The 26413-nt window shown below is 41.0% G+C and overlaps 1 protein-coding gene across 1 annotated transcript in view; it reads right to left on the bottom strand.

The window, feature by feature from the left end:
- Positions 1-20197, bottom strand: part of LOC149285323 (ubiquitin carboxyl-terminal hydrolase 25-like) — a gene marked incomplete at its 3' end in the record, with an annotated part of 90398 nt that extends 70201 nt beyond the window's left edge. The window contains exon 1 of the mRNA XM_089495539.1: positions 20068-20197. Within this exon, the coding sequence (XP_089351665.1) occupies positions 20068-20197 (130 nt within the window). The remainder of the gene's footprint in view (positions 1-20067) is intronic.
- Positions 20198-26413: the final 6216 nt, after the last annotated feature.

The following is a 26413-nucleotide window of genomic DNA, read 5'->3' as shown; positions in this document are numbered from 1 at the left end:
ATTTGACTACCTTTATAAAGTAAAAAAATGTGTTAAACATACGATATAGTTGGACTTTAATTCTTAATGTGGATTATTGACTCAACTTTACTTTGTCTGCTACTTGTATTCTAAGAGGTCAGTAGGTCACAAAATTTAACATTACACTTAAAATGCATAATTTACCTGTCTTAGTCTGACCCTTTGATGACACCGTTCAACCGTCAAGTCATTGATTGTGTGTCCTTTATAATAGCTTCTGTAAATCTTATAAATAAGATCCTAAATTATTAGATGTAAATTAAGTGCTTAAGCGACTTTAAAGCTCAGACAAAAAATAACAGCCTACACGATGCCTTGGCAGCCTTTCCAGTGATCACATTCACGTACTTGATATATAGCAACAGAATGCAATGTTAATAAACACCACAAATGCAACATATTTAAAATAATCTATAAATGACGCAAAGGAAAATACGGTGTTCTAAGCTTGGGGAAAAATTAAAATTGTGATTTTGTTATCTAGAATAAAACAATATACACTGATCAGCCATAACATTATGACCACCTGCCTAATGTTGTGTAGGTCCCCTTTTGCCACCAGATCAGCCCCGGCATGTGGAGGCATGGACTACACTAGATCTCTGAAGGTGTGCTGTGTTATCTGACACTAAGACATTACCAGCAGATCCTTTAAGTCCAGTGGGGCCTCCATGGATCGGAGTTGTTTGTCCAGCACATCCCATAGATGCTCGATTGGATTGAGATCCGGGGAATTTGGAGGCCAAGTCAACACCTTGAACTTTTTGTGTTCCTCAAACCATTCCTGAACCATTTTAGCTTTGAGGCAGGGCATATTATCCTGCTGAAAGAGGTCAATGCCATTAGGAAATACAGTGTCCATGAAAGGGTGTACATGGTCTGCAACAATGCTTAGGTAGGTGGTAAGTGTTATCCATATGAATAGCAGGACCCAAGGTTTCCAAGCAGAACATTGCCAAAAGCATCACACTGCCTCTGCCGGCTTGCCTTCTTCCAATTTCATCCGACCAGGCCATCTTCTGGTAGTTCATCTGTTGGATTTGACCACACGGGCCAGCCTTCGCCCCCACATGCACCAATGAGCCTTGGCTGCCTATGACCCTGTCGGCGGTTCACCGCTTTTCCTTCCTTGAACCACTTTTGATACTAACCACTGCAGAGGGGGAACACCCCATAAGAGATGCAGGTTTGTAAATGCTCTGACCCAGTCATCTAGCCATCACAATTTGGCCCTTGTCAAAGTCGCTCAGATCCTTACGCTTGCCCATTTGTCCTGCTTCTAACGCATCAACTTTGAGGATGAAATGTTCACTTGCTGCCTAATATATCCCAACCACTGACAGGCGCCATGATAACAAGATTATCAGTGTTATTCACTTCACCTGTCAGTGGTCATGATGTTATGGCTGATAGCTGTACAGTATTTTTCCTAGGGGTATTCCTTGCTAGTCGCTAATAATTAATTGGTGGCCGCAGAGATGATCCATGTCATATTTACTAAGACGCCAATTTGATTTTATTGCATCGGTGTGGCTTACATTTCTTCTAGTCCTACTTATTTTAATTTTCTATAAAGCACTAATCCAAAAGCAAACACTTTATGATTACATACATATTAACGTGTAGCAAAATATACTCAATATGATAATTTATATTTTATCAACATTTTTGTCACATCTACAAAGGTAAATACTTTCAAAACCTCATCCTAAAAATGAAACAGAAAAAAAGGTATCACCGCAAACCACTTACACCGCTGTCCTCAACAACATGATTACAGAAGATATGGCAGTCTTATACAGAAGCAAACCTTTAAGGTTACCACTAAGGAAACACAATTTGTGATGTCTACTTTTTGTCATTCTGCAAGACGAGAAATCCTGAATGAACTTCAGATCAAGAAGCCCACTGATAATTGTCGTTATTGAAATACACATGTAATCAGTGATTTCCTTTTCATAATATTAAACCTAAAGCAAACCCAACTATCAGTTATTATTACTATTATCTATTGATTTATATGGCACCAAATATAGTAAGAATTGTGGGCACAACAACAAGATTTACAAAAGGACCGAGAGTGTAATAGGTGAATGTACTGTATGCATAGAATGTAATAACCAAATGAAGACTAATATGTTTATATATATATATATATATATATATATATATATATATATATAAGAACCTCTAGATACAGAAGATTTACAGCCAGGATGTTCTTTTATATTATTTTACAGTTGATCCTACAGTCATCTTATGAACAATAACATTGAGCTAGCTCGGCACAATCTATCAGATTTATTAACAGCAAATGGTCATTCCATAATTGGTAGAAGTGCTAGAATTTTGTATAAAGGATATTATGGTAAAATTGCACAATTACATTTGGAGGAAGGTTGCGTCTGGTTTATAACATCCAAAGGCTTAAATTACCCTTTACATAATCAATACTTTTGTTGAATGATGGATCCTTGCAGCAAGAGAACTTGGTTTATTGCGCACTGCTGATTGTCTGTTTTTGTAGAGCGCAAGTAAGGCACATCCATTTTCCTGATGATATTGTATTGAGTTTTTGGACCTATAACAATCTCATACGTTTTTCTTGACTATTGATTAAAGTACTGATTGCTTAAATTCCAGAGAGAACCATGTTATATGCCGGTGATGGGTAGAAGTTAATTGGGCCCTTCTTGTTTCTTTTTTCTTTTCACAAGCGATCCTTCTTCGCTCTATCTTGGTAACCTTCCATTTCAAAATCAATTTGGGCAATAGAAATATATGCAACGGTGACAGTTTATAGCAAAAGATTATAGTCTAAAACTGGAGTTTTAAATAGATGAGATGGATGTGGTAGGTGAGTGAAACAGCTTTCTAGCAGAGGTTAATAGGGAAAGAGAATTTAAATATACATGGTATAGGCACATGGCTATGCCCCAAAGGGGAAAATGGGCAGACTAATGTTCGTATCTGCTGTCCAATTCTGTTTCTATGCTATTAAATAATTGCCCCTTCTAACTTTCCTGCAACACCAAGATCTCTCCAAGTTACCTCAGGTCACATGGTTAAATGTTTGGGACATTTAACCATTAGTTCTATAAGTGACTAATATTTTTCTAGAAGGAGAAAGCGGGACAAAGACAAGATCAGCGGAGAAAATATTTTATTTTCATCACGTCTATCTTTTCAGTCCATCTTATTCTTGTCTAATATCCCTCAAGGAATTTTGTAAGGGTTGTAGTTTACATGTATCATTCTAATGTATTCACTAAAGGGTTTTTGTCACATAATTTTAATGATGGGCATATAACCTAGTTAAAATGTATAATACCAGCTGTTTTATCGCTGCAATCTATAGATACAGTATATATGCAATCTATATGCACAGTATACTCTAAAAGTATCTTTCATAATAATTTGAAGCACTGTAATTTACCCACTCAAAAGAGTGCAAAAGTAAAATGTCACATGTAAATCATAAATCATTTCATCAACCATATATGATGCCACAATGCATGTTTTTTGGAAACCACCAGCTTTTTCCATCTGTGTTTTCCACTGAAACTCTTGTCAGAATTTTTTGTTCAGCTGTAGCCTGGAGTACTTTTAGTGTAGCATTTTTCTGCTGTATCTATGATAGGAATGTAACCAGATATCGTGTTGCTTCTTAGCATATATACTGTATGTACATATATATATATATATATATCTATAAATACATATAGATATATATATATATATATGTGTGTGTGTGTGAAAGGGAAATTAGCTACTGAAGCAGCTCAGCATTTATGGCCATAACCTAAAGGAACAGGAGGGGCTAACAGGGTTTACATGCATTAAGCGGAAGTGGTTGCGAGGCCTAGCAAACAGAAAACCACGAGGAAAATCATGAGGGAAACCAAGAGAAAAACCATTTTGGGACAATTGGAATGTTTATGGCATTGTGCTGTGTGTTAGGATGCAGTTTGTATCTAGCTACACACAGTTCTGTAATTATGGGAGGTCTGTTGAGCTTATGTTACATGTTATTTACTGCTTATTCTTTTGTTTTATGGGTACCGCAGTGAGTAGCCACACATCCTTGAGGGAGTTTACATGGCTTTCTTCCACATTCAGGTCAGATGGTTGGATTTACAGGGTCAAAATTGGTGGCAAGGTTCTGAGTTATGAGGAATTGGAGTGACTGTTTCAAGCAGATGGGGTCTACCTGAACAAGATTTCCCTAGACATCTGAGCCTGAAGGTTGGTGAAGCTTTGGAGAGCGCTGTGGGTGGGGGGGAGGTGTTGCACACTTAAGGAGGTCAAGCCCTTTGGCAGTTGGCTCCTCTCTTGAAAAGACTATTTTGGGGGATCGGGTTATTCCTCCTGGGGTGAGGGCAACCTTGATCCGAGAAGGTGGATTTTCATATGTACTACTACGAATTACCCATAGTATGAGGTATTCCCGAACCACTGTGCTTAGTGTATGGGTATGGTTGGGGGTATTTTGTGGGACACTGTTTGGGACATTTAACCATTAGTTCTATAAGTGACTAATATTTTTCTAGAAGGAGAAAGCGGGACAAAGACAAGATCAGCGGAGAAAATATTTTATTTTCATCACGTCTATCTTTTCAATCCATCTTATTCTTGTCTAATATCCCTCAAGGAATTTTGTAAGGGTTGTAGTTTACATGTATCATTCTAATGTATTCACTAAAGGGTTTTTGTCACATAATTTTAATGATGGGCATATAACCTAGTTAAAATGTATAATACCAGCTGTGTTATCGCTGCAATCTATAGATACAGTATATATGCAATCTATATGCACAGTATACTCTAAAAGTATCTTTCATAATAATTTGAAGCACTGTAATTTACCCACCCAAAAGAGTGCAAAAGTAAAATGTCACATGTAAATCATAAATCATTTCATCAACCATATATGATGCCACAATGCATGTTTTTTGGAAACCACCAGCTTTTTCCATCTGTGCTTTCCACTGAAACTCTTGGCAGAATTTTTTGTTCAGCTGTAGCCTGGAGTACTTTTAGTGTAGCATTTTTCTGCTGTATCTATGATAGGAATGTAACCAGATATCGTGTTGCTTCTTAGCATATATACAGTATGTACATATATATATATATATATATCTATATATACATATAGATATATATATATATATATATGTGTGTGTGTGTGTGAAAGGGAAATTAGCTACTGAAGCAGCTCAGCATTTATGGCCATAACCTAAAGGAACAGGAGGGGCTAGCAGGGTTCACATGCATTAAGCGGAAGTGGTTGCGAGGCCTAGCAAACAGAAAACCACGAGGAAAATCATGAGGGAAACCAAGAGAAAAACCATTTTGGGACAATTGGAATGTTTATGGCATTGTGCTGTGTGTTAGGATGCAGTTTGTATCTAGCTACACACAGTTCTGTAATTATGGGAGGTCTGTTGAGCTTATGTTACATGTTCTTTACTGCTTATTCTTTTGTTTTATGGGTACCGCAGTGAGTAGCCACACATCCTTGAGGGAGTTTACATGGCTTTCTTCCACATTCAGGTCAGATGGTTGGATTTACAGGGTCAAAATTGGTGGCAAGGTTCTGAGTTATGAGGAATTGGAGTGACTGTTTCAAGCAGATGGGGTCCACCTGAACAAAATTTCCCTAGACATCTGAGCCTGAAGGTTGGTGAAGCTTTGGAGAGCGCTGTGGGTGGGGGGGAGGTGTTGCACACTTAAGGAGGTCAAGCCCTTTGGCAGTTGGCTCCTCTCTTGAAAAGGGTTATTCCTCCTGGGGTGAGGGCAACCTTGATCCGAGAAGGTGGATTTTCATATGTACTACTACGAATTACCCATAGTATGAGGTATTCCCGAACCACTGTGCTTAGTGTATGGGTATGGTTGGGGGTATTTTGTGGGACACTGATCGAAGAACAAGAAAGAGGTTTTATTGAAAATGTAAGGCATTTGTTGGGTGAAAACAGTTTGTTGCTGATGTTATTTATTTGGTATCAATGTTTTAAGAAAATGTCTTCTCGAACAATAAAACATGTTGCAGTGTTTAATAAAATGTTGCAGCCTTTATAATCAATTTTTTGTGTCAATCAATTTATTGTCCTCATAAATTATTTCACCTATCATCAGTACGAAGGTCATGTACTTAGTACCCAGAATCCTACAAAATAATCAGGTCGTGCAATGAATGCGATCCAGACCTAACTGGGGTTGGATTACCTAAATGTGGGAAAAATGTGATCCGAAGGTCAAAGCAGGTGAAGTTTAGAGATTTTCCTCTATTGGTAGCTTACAGGAAAACCTTTATTTTAAGGCACGTTGATTACTCTGAGAGTGTCATTTGTGAAGTTAGTGTTTTGGTGAAAGCCAGGTTTTTATTTGTTTGTAGGTTTATTTTAAACATTCTAAATGAATAATACTTGTATTATTTGTAATAAAACTACACAAGAGATCTGTGGATTATTTAATTTATCACCAATGAAGACCCTTGCTGAGATGACAAAATCTGTGAACATTTTCACAGTACATATTTATAAAATAAAGTAATAATAACGTATTGTCAATGCGTGTAACAATACTATAAATCAGGTTTCTACTTGTATATCTTGGCTATGAAAATGTATAACTTTGGTTCCTGGCCAAATCATGTGTTTTTACTATACAAAAAATAATAATTCCTATTACTATACAAATGAAAGCTGTCTGTGTTTATAGCAAATGTAAGAAAGAAATTGAAACAATTTGCTACTGATGACTTGGCAATGGGTATCAGTTCTAGAAAAAAAAAAAGAGTCCTTTATTTCCGAGACCTTGAATGCACTGCAAATATAGTTGGCGTTGAAAATATTAACTGTTTGTGCAATTGACCGAGATCTTGTGATTGCAGAACGTTGTTATGTTAGCAGCTTGGGCTGCGCTGCTTGGCACATTGTGGCAAGTCTATAGAGAACATGATGCAAGGGAAACCTTGCCTCTCTACAACTATCCAATCTTCCGTCAAAACAAACTGCACAACTAATGTTTTTTTTTCTCGATTTATATCTAAATCTACTGTAAATCGATTCTTTCAGCAAAGTGCAATTTGTGCAAAAACAAAGCGCTGTAAAAGTGTGTGCATTGTACCATTGTGGAAGTTCGATTTCATATTTCTGTACTATATAGATTCCATATTTCCATATATTTATTATATCTCAATGTTGCATTGCATCGAGTGCTGTTGTTGTCACAAGATGAGACTTCTTCCAATCAGAGACGAAGGATGCGCAGAGAAGCCGCCCTTTTGCAAAAATTCATTAAAATTCTAATTTTTCTTACAAATCCAAATGCACACGTCTAATAATTACACATTAATATGTTTTGTGAATACATGAAAGTAAGAGAAAGTCTTAATAAAAGACTGCATGAGTGCTGGATGAAGTTCCCCTGTGCTTCCAGGGCAAGGAGAGGCTCTGAAGACAACCCCTGGCGGAAGTTTCCGGAGCCTGGCTTAGCTGGGTCTGGCAGGGAGACATAGTAAGTGGTTGGTCAGTCTGGGCCAGCAAAGTAGAACCAGAGACGGCATATTTATGTGATTTATAAAAATGTATACATAACATAATGTGTGAAAAATCATTCTAGTACTAAATTTGGCCTTATCGCCATAACAACCAATGTAAATGACCACGACTATTCCATTGCTGGCTAAGACCATTTTTCAAACTGTGCACCCAAAGCTACTTTATTTCAAACGCAATGCATATTTTAACACATTACAAAGATTCCACCTTTGTAAATCTATCCGCTATATTTTGATCAAATACGAACATATTGAAGTTGACATCTTTGATATTAGCCTCGGCTCAGGTAACTTTATTTCCATTTAGAAATAACAAATTATCAGGTGTATACGCTTGATCTTTTCAGCGTAAGCGTAACCAATTAAATGGCTGCTAAAGATCCAAAAGTCAAGCTCAGCCGGTGGATACAAATTCTAGCGGAAATCAGAATTTCGTGAGGTCGGAAAAATAAAATAAGAACAAAAAAGAGAGGGTAATCAGGGAAAGAGTAACGGAACTGGGAGGACAAGGTTAAGTGTAGTCCAGGGCTGATAACTAATACAAGAGGCAGGAAACTGGATTGTGGATACACACAGGAACCAGTCAAAAACAAAATATGGATAAAATTATGTTCAAGGTCTAAGCTTCAATAACATAGCGAGGACACAGAAAAAAAGGCTGGGTTAATATATATATGTGAATAACAAGACTTATGTGATAAAAGTGTCTGGGTTTTGCTTGCGTATAGGTGACTGATAAGTCAGGTAACTGGACGGCTGTGTCTAACAGTGAAATGGTGGGATATATTGGTGTTATTGGACACAAGACTTTACAGCCATTATTACTCTAAGACATTATATAAGTAATAGAAGGCAATAAATAATAGAAACATGCGTATTACACATTCATATTTAGTGTGGACAGTGAAATCCAGACTCTTTAGAATAGAGTTGTGTAAAAAGTTTTACATAGGAATTGTGATCATGATGTGACACATTGAATGCTTCACGTGACCAAGTTTCTAACTCATCTTTTTTTCTCCAGCCACCCCAGAAGCAAGCAACAATGCAACATTTCCGCATTGACTCCCATGGATGGTTTTTATGCACATTATTATAACCTTTAATCTGCAGAACACGGTGATACAAAACATTCCGAACTTCTAGAAAACAAAAAGAAGAGGGACCAGGGAACTTGGTCCCAAAGAGGGAATATATTTCCTAAATAAGGACGTTTGGAAGATATTCCTAACTTTACATAAAAACATCTGTACTAAATCTTAATACTACGTATAAGATTACTGTGTAACTATATGTAACCTAATGCATTCCTCACTTGTTTTTATGTTCTGTGGATTTCCTTATGACTTAAAAAAAGCATAAACGCAACACACTTAAGATTTAAAGGGTTAACAGTCTAGCCACTCCTTGATACATGTTTATTAAACCCGAGGGTTGAGTGTCTTAAAGTTGGCACCTTAAAAAGTGTCAACAAAAAAGGTGCCTCGCTTGTTTCATCTCCCTAGCAGCTGGATGCTTTCCCTGGCATTTGCTGACCTTTCTTTGTGCTCTATGTCTGACCCGCGAGGTCGTTTCCTGGCCTTCTCCACGTGACCTCTGACCACAGCTGACCTTTCTCTGGAGAATGTGACATTTTGTTCTCCTCTGGCTGACATGCGATGCTCTCATTATTCCAAAGTATGTGAAAATAATGACCTGGGCTGACCTTTAAGTTCTCTGACTTACTTTGTGTCTGCATTCAGTGCTGAATCACCAGGGTGCTGTTCCTAGGCAGGAAATACAAACAGAACCATTTCAAAACCGAGATAAATCAGTCTGAGACTTAATTGAGTGCGAGTACATCGAATTATGGCTATAAAGTATTAGTGTTCCGTGCTGATCCTCTCCGTCTGTGTTTGTCCACAGGAGAGAACAATCGTTTATTTGATTAATATTAAATAATATTTGAATGATTACTCGTGATAAAATACTAAATATTATTTAATGATTCTTATCGCACATCATATTCCATCAGGACGTAACAAGTTGGACCTAAAGAAACAGAAGGTTAGGAGGAAAATGTGTTGTTAAAGATGCCGACGTGCTTAGTAAAGGCTGTTCACTGGCTCACTTTCAGTATTACATGATAAACGTCTGCTTTATCCACCTAGGGTTTTACTGTAAGAATATTTCCCAACATTTAAAACGGCAAAAGAGGGGCACTGGTAGGGTAGGGATAATGGTAGGGATAATGAGCAGGGCTTTTAATTGACTTTGAGATCTATTGATTACTGTTTATGTAAATAAGGTATTTCAAAAATTCATTTTCTATACACTTTACTTTATAAACACGTTTGCCGTTTATATACACAATATTGAGGGCTCTAGAATACTTTGATACATTCAATGAGGAACACCAGGGGAGGACAGAGGTGCAGGAATTTGATTCCCAAAGAAGGACTCTTGGGATGTATAGTTTTCTAGTTCATTGGGTGACCATTATATATTGCTTTATCTGTCACCTGTCTCATATTCATATGTATTTTAAACAAAAACCATTGGATATAACATTAAATAGAATTATACTTTACTGCTTCTGTGGCAGGACATGGGTTAAACTGTAGTACACAACCCAAATGTAATAAATGTGCCCGGAGAAGAACCAGTCTCTCATTTAAGGAGACTCGGCTATCTCCAGAGGCTGAAAGGACCTGAAATTGGTGTTCATGCTGAGATGTGTATGTAGCAGCTGGTATTCTGCCCAGGATTGATCCGGCATAATGATTTAATCATCTCTTTCCCAAAGACAGAGTGATTCCTCCAGGTCAGGGCTAACGGCATTTATGATACGAAGCAGCTTGTGGCAGCTCAAGCCAAATGCTACTGAATTTGGCCCGGGGATAAACTGAGCGCGGACTGACTTTTGTTATCTGTACGCGGTGTATTTAGGTTATATTTGTGTCAAACCTGGACAGGTCATAATATTTAAAACAGCATTTTAGAATTTACCTTTATTCTTACATTTTACCTTTTTTTTTCTATTTAAAGAACAAATTGCTCTGGTTTTTTTTTTAATTACCACCTAATATTTAATGGGAGTGGGTTTTTTTTTTCAAGGTGCCGTTCCATCTAATCTACTGACTTTAACACTATAATTCGAAACATAATTCCTAGCACTATTAAATGCCCAAACTCTTCACATAAATAATTATTTAATCAAGTAAAATCTTGCCTCTTCCGTTATTACTGCTGGGAACATTTGATTACACAAAGCACAGGGCCCTGGTGGAAAAATTGCCCCAGGGCCTCCTCAACTTCACCAAGTAACACGTGCCACAGTGCCACCTTTGCCCACAGCTTGTGACCACCACCTCTACCCCAAACAGCTTGAGTGGCATTCTAACTCACAAACAGCCAGTCTGTGCCATCTTTGCCCTCAGCTTGTCAGAGCCTCCAAAAATCTTATCTGTGCCATCTTTGCCCCAAACAGCTGGTATGTGCCATCATTGCCCCAAACAACTTGTCTGTGGCATTTGCCCCAGGGACTTGTCTTCCAACATACACTCTGACACACATATGTAAACACACTTACACCAATTACAGACCCTTATACTCAATAACACATTCTAACACACACTTCATCTCACTGCACTTACACATACATGCTCACACACTTACACAAATACGCTCACACACTTACACACCATGCTCACACACAGACAATTGCGACCGCTGCGACCCCTGTGGTTCCGCCACTTCTGTAACAAAAATGTTAGAGTACTTTCTAAAAGTAGTCTTGCATGAGTTTGTGTATACTTTCTAAATCTGTTGTGCTTAAGAAGCATAACTTGGTCTGGAATCTGGTGTATCAATATCATTCAACAGAAATGAGACGTTCTCCTCTCTTAATATTCAAACACTAAGCTGCCATAGTGATGCCAACGATCAGAAATATGTATCTCTTAGAACATGATGGAGCTCTATCTAAGCTAAGGCAGCATGTTGGATTATAAACCTTTACAGATACCTTAACCTTTGTCTGGCACATTCCTTCATCAAACTATGTACGCAGGTGTCATATTATTCATAGAGTGCCAGACACTGCATTAAAGGATTAGAAAACTTTAGACGTGCAGTTATAATTTTCACTGCATTTACATCTCCTGCCGCCTAGTCGTGGCCACGATTTGCTTCTCATGTTGACTGATGGTAGCAACACATTTCTGATATCCCTTGCAAATGAGTGGCTTGGGGTTAAGAGTCCCATAAAACAGGTTAGTTAGTTCCATAGGTGTTCTGTGGGAAGCAGGTGGATATTGTTTATTGGTATCACCCCCTACTCCTTTTCATGCATTTATGCTTTGCTTGTTTATCATCATCATCATTATTTTTCAATTTGATTTTGATATCTGAGCCTCATTTTTTGTAAGGGGCGTATTAGAACCATTTGGTTCCAACCACGAGCACGTTGCTGCAATAGAGTTTTTGTTGCAGGACTATTAAGTGACTAATATTTCTCAGGGTCAGCTCATTTAGAGATTTTCCAAGGAAAGGCATGGGAGTGGAAAAGTCAGAACATTGATGGCAAACAAAAACTAAAAAAGAGCAACAAAGTTATTGTTGGGAATGGATGGAAAAAGTGAACATGTCATTGATTTGAGAAGGAAGTTAGGGTCGTGATAGAGAGGAGAGAAATATTCACGAGAGAAGACAAGTTGTCTTTGAGATGGAGAAGGTATTTCCTGGCTGCTAAGACAGAAACATAGAATTTTGGCCCATTACCAGGAACTTTGTTTTTTCTTTCCATGTTCTTTACTTACTATGTTGTCACTAGGGTATCAAGGATTTTAGATATCTTTTATTTATATAAAAGGGATAGAAATCCCATTTATCCTTTAAACATGTATATTTTAATGAATCCCTTTCATGCACACAGCTTTATATTTTATATCAGTTACAGTTCTTCATTTGAAAATGGTTTCATTTGCTAATTTAAATCATAAGCTATTTTTTTTTATTATTTTTAAATAGACACAAAAGGGGAGGAAACTTTTCCTTGAGGGCATTCAGTTTTCAGTGAAGTATGAAAGATTAAATAAAAGATCAGTAGGGAACATGCACATAATTGCTACAAACGTTGAACTTGAAAGTAGACAAAGAACTGAAAGGGAAGGGTATTAAAAAAAAATCTCTGTGGGCGTGAGACAAGAAACTATGATAAAAACATTTGGCTCTGCTAGCGCCAAGACAAAAAGAGGTGATATTTATCAATCAAAGATGTTAAAACGAAGGCTATACTTACATGCTTTAAAGACCATTAGAGTCAAACTGTCATTTTTTTATATCTGCCTTTGCCAATTAGAAAAAGGAGTTTGCTGGGTTTTTTTTAATCAGCCTTGTTATCGCCATTCTTTTTTTAGTTAAATTTTTCTTACAGACTTTATTAGCCTTTTTTGGGGGGGGGCATTCAAGCGAAAAACTGTAATAGTCAACTACTCTTCAACAAGCTGTTTAATATACAAACAGCTATATGTTTATGCAGTGCATTTGCTTGAATGCAATGGCTTTACATATGTGCTAAATAAAAAAGAGAATGAACAGGTACAGAAGCTTCAAGACGATGCAATTACCTGGCCAATTATGTCCAACAATTACCAGTCCTTACACCTAACCAACTGCAAAGAACGGGTCTGCCAATCATTACATTAGTATATATTCTAGTGTAGATGACCCCCTTCTGGACGTACATAGAATTGCAAGTATAAAAAATGGTGGGCAAAATTCTATTAATTAGAGAAAATCATAAGACATTCTGCCCTTTTTACTTGCCAATAATCACATCTACGATGTCTGCATGATTGATGACACAGAAAGTCAAATGAGAAGGTGGCTCACTTAGTTGGAGAATTTATTGAAAACATTAAACATATATATATATATATATATATATATATATACACAATGAGATTAAGCATCTAGCAAATCATGCACAGTATAGACACAAGTGGAAACTCAGTTAAAAATCCTGATTTTTATGTTTTTCTATTTTTTTTAGGGAGTATGAGATAAACATAAGACATTCGGCCCCACATTACCATAGTAAGCATTAACCGCCTCTGACAAATGCATCATTTTCTCCTTCACATGCTTGACCTTATTTTGTAGCTTTATAGTGACATCGTGGGTCATTGTTTGACCTCTAAAATAACCTCTGTACACAAATGACCTTTTACCGCATTAAATCCACCCCCTTCTTCCTGTAAGCCAGGGTACAGCTGATGTCTGGAATAGCTGAATGGATATTTATTCTAGCCTCAGGCTGGATAAACACATTAACTTATTCCATCCTTTCATGGCCAGAGATCATAGGTAACCTGTGGATAAATAGTTTCTTTTTTCCCCTCTATTTAACTCTTTCAGTGCCAACAACGGGAGTACCCCCAGAAATTCATATATTCATGTCTGAATATCTTTAAATTACATTTTCTGGTTTCCCAACATCTTATAAATACGTATATTCATTCAAATAACTTACTCGCAAAACATAAAAATATGAAGTAATTAAGTAAGTAAACCTGGCAACGTAATAGCAAAAAGGAAAAATGAAGAGCCAGCTGATAAGGAGTTCTAATGAAAGTGGGGAACAGAGGGATGTAATTAGAGGTTATAATTGAGGGGACATTATTTTATCCATAGATAAGAAACCATGTAAAAAAAGGCGATATGTTAATAAAGCGGAGGTACAGTGAATGAGATAAATAAATCGGAAAGGGGAAAGGTAGTGATTTAGAGGTTGCTGTAAAGGGGGATGGTGAAAGATAAAATATGTGCTTGGAGGATGTCTAAAACTAAAAAAAAGTAATTAAATAAAAGGTAAGAGCTTATAATGAAAAGGGTATTCGTAAATACTACATGACAAATGGAAAGAAGTAAAGGATAACATAGAAAGTGACGGCAGATAAGAACCAGACTTCAAGTTTAGGTTGTCTTGTTTGGTGAGTTCATGTAAAAAATGGAAGGAAAATAATTTTGTTTCTTCGATCAAAAGACATGCCCAGGACTTCCATCAATGACACCCCTGCTTTGCCCACTCCTATGACAGACGGTCTCTACGGAGTCCTTTCCATTGCCCATTGAACCCGATCTTTGACAAGGGTCAGATGGCTCGGCCTGGTTGTTCTTGCTGGACTGAAGTCTTTCCCAGCTCTTGGTCAGCTTCTACTCCTTCAGTTTTCTGCTTCAGACTTATCTCTCTGTTTGACCTACTGTGACAATTTTAAGATCTTTGCAGGTAAATGCAGCTTTGTGAACATCATTCCCAGTACTAGTACTGTGCGCTCAAACCCTTTCCAGAAATAATTCTTTAATCAAATTGTATAAAATGTTACCTTTCATAATTTTTGCCAGAAACACTTAATTATCGTGTGAAACAAAAGGAGGTGCTGATAGGTTATTGCCATAGAAACTTAAAACACATCTAAAGCGTTTTGTGCTATTTTGAGGTAATTAAATCATCCGAGGAAAGAATAAAAGAATCTACTATGCTCAACCTACTATTATGCTTTATATATTAAGCGCCAACAAAAGACAATTTAAATGGGTTGGTTAAAAACCAAATGTATCACTTTGTTCCTGTAAGATGGTTTCATACTTCTTCATAACCATCCTGTAGTGAAACGTAAATAACTGAGCTCCAAGTGGGAAACTGGAGGCACCAAGGACTCTGGGGCAAATGGCACTTTTGCCCTACTGTTAATCCCCCCAGGCCAAGGCTTTTCTGTATAATGACGTTATTTGGTTGGTTAAAACTGCAACTCCCCTGCTAACTCCGTCTATCTTGAATAAACTCTAATGAGTAGAAAGATTCCTTGGAATAATTTTCTTTCCTACATGCACTGCCAAAGCCGGATAGGAGTAAAAAAAAATCACAACGTGCCTGAATTTCAAAATACCCCTTGAAATAATTGGTTTTGGACAAAGATGTCTCTCGAGAACCAATAATCAGGATACCCTAACAAAAAAAACAGATATCCGCACCTAGATGTAACTATGATTCTCTCTAAAATGCCTCTTTATGCATCTTGGTTTCCACTAATGCAGACGAAGAACATTTGATCCAAAATTTTTAACTGTAGAGTTTAAAATATAATTGATGAGGCGCTGTATGTTTTAAAATAATTGAATTAAGTAATTAATGCAAACAGAAGAATTTCGTAAAGATTCATAAATAGGAGTCTTTGCACATTTATAAATAGTAGTGAAAAACGATAATATGTTGTAACAATCTACCTTGTGAGCTGAGCAGGAGGTGAAGCCTTTCTCTTGATCAAGGTTTTGTCTTTATATGAGCTGTTTAAAATTTCAGTGAAGATGATAATAACTTTGCCTCGGTGTAATAAAATGTCAAGGACAAGAGTAAGGGCAAACTCAGTTACAATAATACAAGATCAGAATGGCATCCAAAAAGCCCTGCGGCAGATACATTTAACCCTCTCGGCCGTTCTCTGTTTTCATTTAACACAGATCGTTTGGTCGCAGTGGATCAAGTTAAAATAGTAAAAACACGATTTTCTAAACGCATCAGCACTTCAGACAGAACCAGACGGAGTATCCTATATACCCCATGCCTGGGAACCTCCTGGATATGATGGGATTCTTCAGGGGTTTGGATGAAGCTGTGGAGGCCAGCCATGAACGCAAAGGAAGAGGAGGCAGACATTTTTCTTTAGTAAGAGGGTGGTGGATAGGTGGAACAGCATTGCAGCGGATGTTGTGGAGACTAATACAGTGAGAGAATTCAAACATGCAGAGGGTAGGCGTATGACTATACGGAATCAAAGGACTGATTAAGGTCTGAGTCTTTATATCAGAAAAAATGGGCGGACAAAGCGCTAAAAGAAGTACTATAAAATATTATTAAAAAATAAATCAATATTTCTGGGTTAAAAAGCTTGGAAATGCTGATTAAGCTCACGGTTTTGTATTAGGTACTTATATCCATGTAGCTTAACCCTTCCGTGCCAGAGGGCAATGAGCCACATTCAACTGTATGGCCAAGAGTGGCAGAGGCCATTGGCATTTTAGAAAGTGAATTCACAACATCAGATCCACAGGAGCTGGAACCAAAAACTTAAAAAGGGCCATGACTGTTCCTTTAACCCCTTCCGGACCCTTCCCTTGAAGACCACAGTTTTTTTTTAAATATTTAAATGCAAAGCGATCACATGCACGGAATTGCAGCCGCGATCCCAGCGATGCTGGATCGCGTATCATCGATGACGTACCTGGTACGTCCCGGTCTGCCGGTGACCTTTGACCCGGAAGTACCAGGTACGTCCCGGTCTTGAAGAGGTTAAATAGCATAGACCCACAGTGTGAAGCTACTGTAATAAACAGCCTTCAGACAGAATGACCATCTTTAATGTGCAATTCCTTAAGCATAGCCTTTTTACTTGGTAAATAGCCTTAAAACTGTGGTTTGTGAAGCTTAAATATTCGGACAATCTGTATTTAATGGACATTTTAAATTACACATAACGAGTTTAGGACCTTGCTTAATATTTTTAACTTCATGAGAATGCATGAAAGGAATAGCAGGTTTATTGTATTACTAAATTTCTCTATCTCCAACCTGTACGGCTGCAAGCATCTTGGCTCATTTCTTTTATTTTTATTACATTTGTTTAAAATGAGGGCTCTACCTGATCCTTGAAAGCTGTTCTTCCTGACAACTCTTCATCTTTTATCATGCTTATGTTGGCTGTTTTCCCAGTCCATCTACTCCTTAATGTAAGTGTTATAAATCGCTACAGAGTACTATAAAATATTATTAAAAAATAAATCAATATTTCTGGGTTAAAAAGCTTTGAAATGCTGATTAAGCTCAAGGTTTTGCATTAGGTATTTATATCCATGTACCTTAACCCTTCAGTGTCAGAGGGCAAGGAACCACATTCCATTGTATGGCCAAAAGTGGCAGAGGCCATTGGCATTTTAGAAACGTCTAATAACATTTTATGGAAAAAATAACTGAATTATAAAAACATTGGAACAAGGTATAAAATGAAAAAGGAACAATTGATCTTGCCATATTCTAATTAACATTTTTAATAAAGAAGTCTTCCTCCACAGCTTTCCATTACATTTTTAACAATCTGTAATGTAAAATCATAGTACGTTGAAGATCCTGCATTATACGGTATGCACTGTATATATATCTCAGAACATTACTGACTTAGAAAGTCTTAAGTTCCGTGTAATTATAAACAGTTTGGTAGCCTATTTGTTTACAGATCTCTGAGTTCTTAAACTTTAGTGATACCTCTAGTGGGCCAGAACAGTTTCAGAACAAGATGTAATAACACAAAAGCCTTTAACACCTCAGAGAAGAACATGTAGCATCACACAAGTGTTCAGGTTCCCAGTGGTCCCTTGACAGAGGGGCTTCTGAGGTTTTTTTTATATGACACCATATCTCACTCTATAATTATAGTTACCTTTATTGGGTATCACAAAATGGAAAGGAGAGAAAACCAAAATAACAAATGTGTCTGAATGCTTTTACACTATATGGACAAAAGTATTGGGACGCCTGACCACTACACCAGAGACTTCTATGACATAGCATTTTAAATACATAGACGCTCATATCTATTTGGTCCACCTAGATGGTAAAAATAAGGGGCGTCCAAAATAATTTCCATGATATCTCCCCTTGTAGGATAAATATTTGCAACATAACCATCTGATTCTTAGTGAATAATTAAAAAAATCATACAATGTAGCCAGAAGTTAAAAATGTATATTGACATTTTGTACACCTTACATATTAACAGCACCATGGGCAATGCATGGTTGTCCACTCCACCTGTCTCCAAACCCAAGCTTCTATATCCTTCTATATCTTCTGTATCCTATATTCTCTTTCTGGTCTTCACCTCTTGTTTTCTCTCATAATGTCTGTCCATTCTGCTCTTCAGAACCTCTCATGCTGCTACACAGTTATGGATTTTCCTGCCTTCATCTGTTATACTCTTCGAAGCCTCAAAGTTCAGATGTTCAAGGAGATCATTTAGTAGCTGAAATGTATTGATTTCCTATCAAACATATGTCTTGTGTGTGCACTAACCATTTTAAAATGTTAGATCCCGCTAGCATGACCTTACCTAATGAGAAAGCATTGGACCTGGTCAGATATATGTGGTTTTCCTTCTTGCTCTCATTTTGTATATTTAAATGTAACATATAGTCAATAGAAGTTTAGTTTGAAATAATCTACTCTTATCCTGTAAATGTAATTAAATTATCATAAAGTACAGAATTTGATAGTTGACTCTGTACATGTTCAGAAATTAGACTCTAGAGAAGGTCACAATTTAGGACAATGAAATTTGGAAGTCTAAATGGACACTTGCTCCATTGGTCTGGAACAAGTTGTAGGATCACGGATCAGTATAGCCAACGGTTAATGACATAGATTATTACGCTAAAGTCACATTGAACAGTGGATGTCAATGTCTCATTCCGTCCTATAACATTTAGTCATTCAGTATACAATTCTTTTTAACCCTCTACCCAAATGGTCTAATATTGAAAATTCTTTTGTCTTCTAAACCAAATAATTTATATTCTATTATAGAGGACCCCTCTAGTGTATGTGTTAGCAAAAAGAGAAATGTTTGCCAATGAACTCAAGAAAGCCTCAAAAAACATAAAACACCCATTTGTTCCTCCATAAGGTTCTCCTCATAAAAATAGGATGCTTAAAGCCCACTATGACAGCATAGAACATCATTGCCCACCAGAAGCACTAATAACCAATCAGAGTCATGTGATCACAAGCAATTAAAATGTACAACCTTCTTTAGGACACAATGTACTCTTGGACTTGAAAGAACTTAAGTTTATCTTGTTTGGCTTTATAAATACTTTCTGTCTTATCAGGGCCGGACTGGCCCACCGGGATACCGGGAAATTTCCCTGTGGGCCGGCTGGTCCGTGGGCCACTCCGCCCGGTCGGCCAGCATTCAAAGCGGCCGTAAGTGTTGTAAATACACAAGACATGCGGCTGCAACGTAAGACAGCCGCTGAGCGGCTGCGAGCAAGCTTCAAATCGGCCATTGCGCGGCCGCCTGTCCGCCTCCACCGGCCACTGATGAAATTAAAGCGGCTGGTGTGCACACAACGCGCCACCCAATGGCCTTTCCGCTGCTCTTCGTCCCACCCCACAAAAGGGGTGGCACGAAGGCCATTGGGCGGCGCGTTGCGTGCACACCAACCGCTTTAACTTCATCAGTGGCCGGTGGAGGCGGGCTGATGGTGCCACAGCTCTTCGTCCCAACCCACAACACGCTGTGCGGCTGCAGCCTAAGCATAAGACAGCCGCTGAGCGTCTGCGAGGAAAGTTCAAAGCGGCCATTGCGCGTCCGCCAGTCCGCCTCCACCGGCCACTAATGAAATTAAAGCGGCTGGTGTGCACACAACGCGCCGCCCAATGGCCTTGCCGCTGCTCTTGTCCCCTTTTGTGGGGGTGGGACGAAGGCCATTGGGCGGCACATTGCGTGACGGCCGCTCAGTGGCCGCTTTGAATTTTGCTCGCAGCCGCTCAGCGGCTGTCTTACGCTGCAGCCACATGGCGACTGTGTGAAACATGTTGTGGGGTGGGATGAAGAGCTGCGGCACGGCCATTGGGCGGTGCGGTGACACTCAAGGAGGCGGGCTCAGCCTCACAGAAGTGTTCCTCGTGACAGGGAAAGGACTGTCACGTCCTCGAGGAGAGCAGGACAAAAAACACTAAACTTTAAGTACCGGTATTAGTATTACCAAAATATAGTAATGGGGTTAAAGGGGAAAGCAGACCCATATTCAAAGGAGAGAGGTTTGCCTTCATTAAATTTTTATTTTTTTTTAAGAAGTAATTTATTGTATTTTATGATATAAGAACAGAAAGAGAAACACATAACAGGTGTTCCATGAAAGCCAGAGCCAAAAGTAAAACATCAACATGGCATAAACACTCAGATCAGGGCACAGAATCAGTGAGTAAACAAGGACATAAGCTTTCCTGTAACAATCATACGGCAATAGGATGCCAAACACAGTATCGTGATGTATGCGAGGCCGAACAAAAACGAAAAGGCCCAGAGTATACCAGGCGCAGCTGGAACCAGAGCCAAGCTCAGCAGGAAAACGGAATCTTGGTAACATCCGAAGAGAGAAAGCAAGAAGGCAGAAGAAAGACAAGGGAGAAAGAAGTAGAAGAGGTAGAAGAAGGTAAGGAGGGAAGAGGGAGGGAGGGGGAGGAAGCACGACAACTCTCACAGCCAGGGCGCCACGGCGGTGGACGGGGCGAATTTCTCCAGCCACGGTTCCCACGTGAGGTAGAAAAGGTGAGAAGTGCCATGCAGATATGCGGTAATCTTTTCCAGCTTAATAATGTCCCAGATTTTAGTGTCAACAGCCGGAACAGTAGGGGCCCCTGACTTCCAAACCTTAGCGATGGACAAGCGAACCGCCGTACAGACACGAAGAATCAAACGTTGGGCCGATGGGGACAGAGTGTCCAGCTGATAACTTCTGCAGAGAAGGGCCGTCCAGGGATCCGGGGCCAAGCAAACTCCAAGGGCTGCACTCAAGCTATTAAAGAAGTGGGACCAGAGAGACATGACCAGTGGGCAGGTCCACCAGGTGTGCAGAAAGGTCCCCTCTTCGTCACAACCGCGAAAACAGAGAGACGAGTTTGCTGGAAACATGCGATGAAGTCTAGATGGTGTAAGATGCCAACGTGAGAGGACTTTATAACAGTTCTCCTGAACCAGAGTACACGCCGTCACCTTCCAAACATTAGCATAGATCTCGCCCCACTCTGCAGGATCAAGGGAGTGCCCCAGATCCAGCTCCCAGCGCTGCGTAAACAGGGGAGGTAACGGGAATTTAACGTCCAGCATGTGGCGATACAAACTAGAAATCACGCCTCTAGGTTTGTGCGGGAGGCGGACAAGCTGTTCATAAAACGTCGGGTCACAATCCGGATAACGTCTAAGGAAAGCACGGACAAAATGGGAGAGTTGATGGAACCGGAAAAGTTCTGTAGCCGGGAGTCCATGGCGAGTAAGGAGGCGTTGATAGGAGCACGGTACATTGTGCATAAGCAGATCCCCCACCGTGACGACTCCCTTAGTGATCCACCATCGGAAGGGGTGAAGTTGACACCCAGCGGGAAAGTCCGAATTCTGAAAAAGCGGCGTCAACCGAGAGCTCGGGCTCGTAAGGCGCAGCCTATACCTCACACGGTACCACAGGCGAAGAGAATGCAGTAGAGTGGGGCTGGCAGAAATCAATGTCGTGTCGAGAGATAAATGCCACATAAGCCACCCCAGGTTAATCCCAGAGCAGAGGTCCGACTCCAGTTGGACCCATCGGGGAGGAGAGTAGACCACGGAGAGGGAGAGGAGCATCGCTAGCTGTGCAGCAATATAGTACTCATAAATCAGGGGAGCCGAGAGCCCACCAGTAGCTTTTGATTTGTAAACAGTGGCCTTAGCGAGGCGACTCCTACGGCCCTGCCAGATGAATAGGTCGATCACCCTTTGAAGGCTATTGACGTCAGCCCTCCGGATAGGCAGCGAAATGGAACGGAATAAATAGAGAAGTCTGGGCAAAAGCGTCATCTTAACAGCATAAATACGTCCCATAAAGGACAGGGCATAGGACGACCATGTCGCTAGATCACGCTTCAGGCGCAAGAGGAGAGGAGGATAGTTAGCTGCATACATTTGTGAAAGTGAGGGTGTTATATATATGCCAAGGGAACGGAGAGAAATCGGTTTCCACTTGAAATCAAAATTAAGGGATAAAAGCTTCACCACAGGAGCGGTAAGGGTAACATTCAAAGCCTCACATTTATCAGAATTAATTTTGTAACCAGACAGGTCCCCAAATCTCTCTAGGAGCTGGTACAAATTGGGCAGAGAAGTAAGAGGGGACGTCAGGGATAAAAGGACATCATCAGCAAATAAGCTAAGTTTATAAACATTACCCCCCACCGAGATCCCCCTAATGTCAGGATGCATACGAATAGCTTGGGCCAGAGGTTCGATGGCCAAAGCAAATAAAAGGGGCGATAAGGGGCAACCTTGACGGGTGCCTCCAAGGATCTGAAAGGGCCTGGACCTAAAAGTGCCGATGTCAACCACCGCAGAAGGGTGGGAGTAGAGGGCCTGCACGCCCTGCAGAAAGGCGCCAGCGAAACCAAAGGCCCGCATAGTGGACCACAGGTATCCCCAGTCCACTCGGTCGAAGGCCTTTTCGGCGTCAAGGGACAGAAGCATTAACGGGGTTCCAGACCCACGACACGAGTGGAGCAGGTTTAGCGTCCTGCGGATATTATCAGGGGCCTCCCGACCAGGGACAAAGCCCACCTGATCCGGGTGAACCAAGCTAGGGAGAAGGGCATTCAACCGAAGGGCAAGGATTTTGGCAAAAATTTTCTAATCGACATTAATAAGGGAAATTGGCCTATAGCTGGTGCAAAGGGAAGGATCCTTCCCTTCTTTAGGGATCATCACAATCTTGGCCCTCTGCATGTCTGGAGATGGTCGTCCCGTGCCCATGAAGAAGGAGTTAAACAGGGACGTCATGTGAGGAAGGAGTGACGGTGCAAAGGACTTATAATATTTGGCCGTGAAGCCATCAGGGCCCGGAGCTTTTGGATTTTTAAACAGCTTGAGGGCAGCCGAGACTTCTTCCATGGTAATGGGCGCATTAATGGAGTCAAGCTTCTCATTGGAGAGTAAGGGGAGTTTACAGGAGGCCAGAAAATTGTGAGTATCGGACGAGAGGGATGGGGAGCAAGACGTCTTCTTACCATCATAGAGGTATGAGTAATGTTCCGCAAACCGATCAGCTATTACGGCAGGATCGGAGGACAGGGAGCCTGCCCTAGTTTTAATAGCTCTTACAGTCCTGGAACTGGTAAGGTCCCGAAGTCTACGCGCCATCATGGTATCCGGCTTGTTCGCCTTTTCAAAGAATTTCTGTCTAGTTCGGAGGGTCGCTCGGATGGAGTCAGTAGATAACAACAGATTCAGTTGGCCTTGAGCGGCAACAATGTCACGAAGGAGACTGTGACCACCGGTACGCTTGTGGGTCGCTTGTAAGGTAGTCAGCGAGGTCGTGAGGGCTGTAATCTGAGAGAGACGCTGTTTCCGCCGGGCGGATGCAATCGCTATAAATTGTCCTCGAAGGACCGCTTTGTGAGCGTCCCAAACAGTGCCCAGGGAGACATCAGGGGTCAAATTGTCCTGAAAGTAAGCAGAGAGAGATTGCGTGATGGTCCCCCGCGTCTCAGGATCGAGGAGAAGGGCATCATTCAAACGCCAAAGGGGCCGCAGGTTAGGCGGTTGAAGAGCTGAGAGGGTGATGTCAATCATAGCATGGTCGGACCAGGAGATTTCATGAATGGAGGAGCTCAGAAGCGATGGGAGCAGTTGCTGATTCAGAAAAAAATAATCGAGTCTTGAGTACATTGTATGTGGATGAGAATAAAAAGAGTAGTCTCTGTCGGAAGGGTGTAGTAGGCGCCAAGCATCAAACAGTCCCATCGATTTGGTGAAATGTTGCAGAGGCTTAAAGAGATTTTTCGGACAAGTACGAGCAACTGACAGGGTGCGGTCTAAATAGGGATCCATCACTGAGTTGCAGTCCCCACCAACGATAAGGTTCCCTGGAGGTGCTGTCAGAAGCGAATGGGCCAGTTCATCAAAAAACTTAGAAGTCGGCGGGGTCGGGGCGTATATATTCACGATCGTGACGGGTTGGTCATGAATCAAACAGTCCAGGCGGAGAAAGCGGCCCTCAGAATCCGAAGATGAACGAAGGGCTTGGAAGTGCAGACGTTTATGTATCAGGATGGACACCCCATTGTGTTTGTCTGGAGCGGCAGAGTGGAAATGCGTGGGAAACCGTGGATCCCAGAATTTGGGAATGCTTGCTTTACGAAAATGAGTCTCTTGCAGAAGAACAATATCAGCTTTGGATCGGAGGTAGTGCCGAAGCGCCATCCTACGTTTCTGCGGAGAAAGCAGGCCTTTGACATTATGGGAGACAATCTGCAAGGTGGAAGGGGCTGGAGTCGCCATAGGACCAGATTAGGAGACAAACGAGGGGAGAGAACAAAAGGGTAAAAGAGAACAAGAGGAGAAAAGAAGAAGTGAAAGGAAGAGAGAAGAGAAGAAAAGAGAGAGAGAAAGGAAAGAAAAGACGAGAACACTGGAGGGACAGACCTCCAGGAGAAGCCGAAAAACAAATGTAAATACAATGGACGGAACCACCACGTCCACAATAGAACACCACGGGGGTTACTGGATGGTGAGACGGAACAAGCCCACCCCAGGCAGCAAACATATAATGCAGGAGAAGTACCCCCTGTAAACTGGCACGAAAACGAAAGGCCGAACACGCAGGGACCATAGCAGATCGCCGGAAAGGTGAAGGGACAGATGGCTGTAAATGTGTGAGGAAGCAACAGGAGAAAAGAAAGGAAGAAAGAAGAAGAAAAAAAAAAAAAAAAAAAAGGTAAGTATGAATGTCAGCGGGTGAATGTAATTGCGTGTGCCAGTGGGTGCATGATCAAATGTAAGGCGCCCACAACGCCTACTGTATAGGAATTGTAGGGGAGACTGGCAGGAAGGAATGGAAACATGGGAGTATCTGGGTGCAATCTGTGTGTGTGTGCATAATCCGCAGGACAGCTCGTGCCGCACCCGCGGAGGAGCGGGAGATCCCAGAGACCGGAAACTGATCAGCCAGCACAGCCCACAAGCGCGCAAGAAGCGCAAGCAGAGAAAAAAAAAAAAAAAAAAAAGGAAATTCGCTGTCAGGCGTGGGCATAATAAGGCGAGAGCAAATTAGCACAGTACAACATAAAAACAAATTACCCCCTGCGCTATAGGGGGAATATGCAGGTGAGGGCTGGAAAGGGGTAGGGGGGGAAGGTCGGGAAAGGGGAGGGGGGCAAGGTGGGGGGACAGGAGAAGGGGGCAGGGAGGGGAAAGGGGATGAGCGGAGAGGAATACGGGTGCTGAGAAGGTGTACAACCCGAAGGGCAGAGTAAATAACACTCGCGGGCGTATGAAGGGACCCAGAGATCCCGAAAAGAGCGTCTAGTACGGCCCCTGGAGAGAGAAGAGGCACTCGAGAAGCGCCGTCAAGCGTAGGCATCATATATATAAAATAATAATAAAAGAAAAAATATGAAGTAAACAAATCAATCTGTGTGTTTTCGTCTCCCCCCCCCTCCCCCTCCAAAATAAAAACCCAGAAACGCACGTAGAAGAAAGAGAATACAGGTAAATATGGCCGCACTACCCGGACGAGTAGGCGCCGAGGCCACATGTAAAGCAATAGTGATGTAAATCAATAACAAAATCGACCGAAAAAACGCGCAAAATAATAGTCCAAAATAAAACCGGACGAAAATAAGGCACCTATCTGTCCCTTGAGCATAGCACAGAGACCGGCTTAACGGGAGCGCCTCATGAGCACAGGAAACAAATTGTAAATAGCAGGAGTCACCGAAGGCACCCCGCTCAGGTAGATTCCGGAGACGGTGCAGGGTCTACCCCCACCCGGGGCGACGATCCAGGGGAGGCTCGGCGAAGTGGAGATCTGTCACGACGTCCTGGCTGATGAGGGGTCTCACGAGTCGGCAGGTCCAAGGACCGTGGAGCTTGCAATCCCAGGCGCCGCAGGAATGGCACGGCCCCATCCAGGCCGTGGAGCGTCAGGAGGGAGCCCCCGTCCTGGACTAGCAGCCTGAAAGGGAATCCCCAGCGATAGGAGATCCCCTTC

Source organism: Sceloporus occidentalis, unplaced genomic scaffold (assembly GCF_023333645.1).
Source record: "Sceloporus occidentalis isolate IW3139 unplaced genomic scaffold, rSceOcc1.0.p SCAF_81, whole genome shotgun sequence".
Lineage (NCBI taxonomy): Eukaryota > Metazoa > Chordata > Lepidosauria > Squamata > Phrynosomatidae > Sceloporus > Sceloporus occidentalis.
The sequence above is the reverse complement of the archived record's forward strand: the minus strand, read 5'-3'. Positions and strand labels throughout refer to the sequence as shown.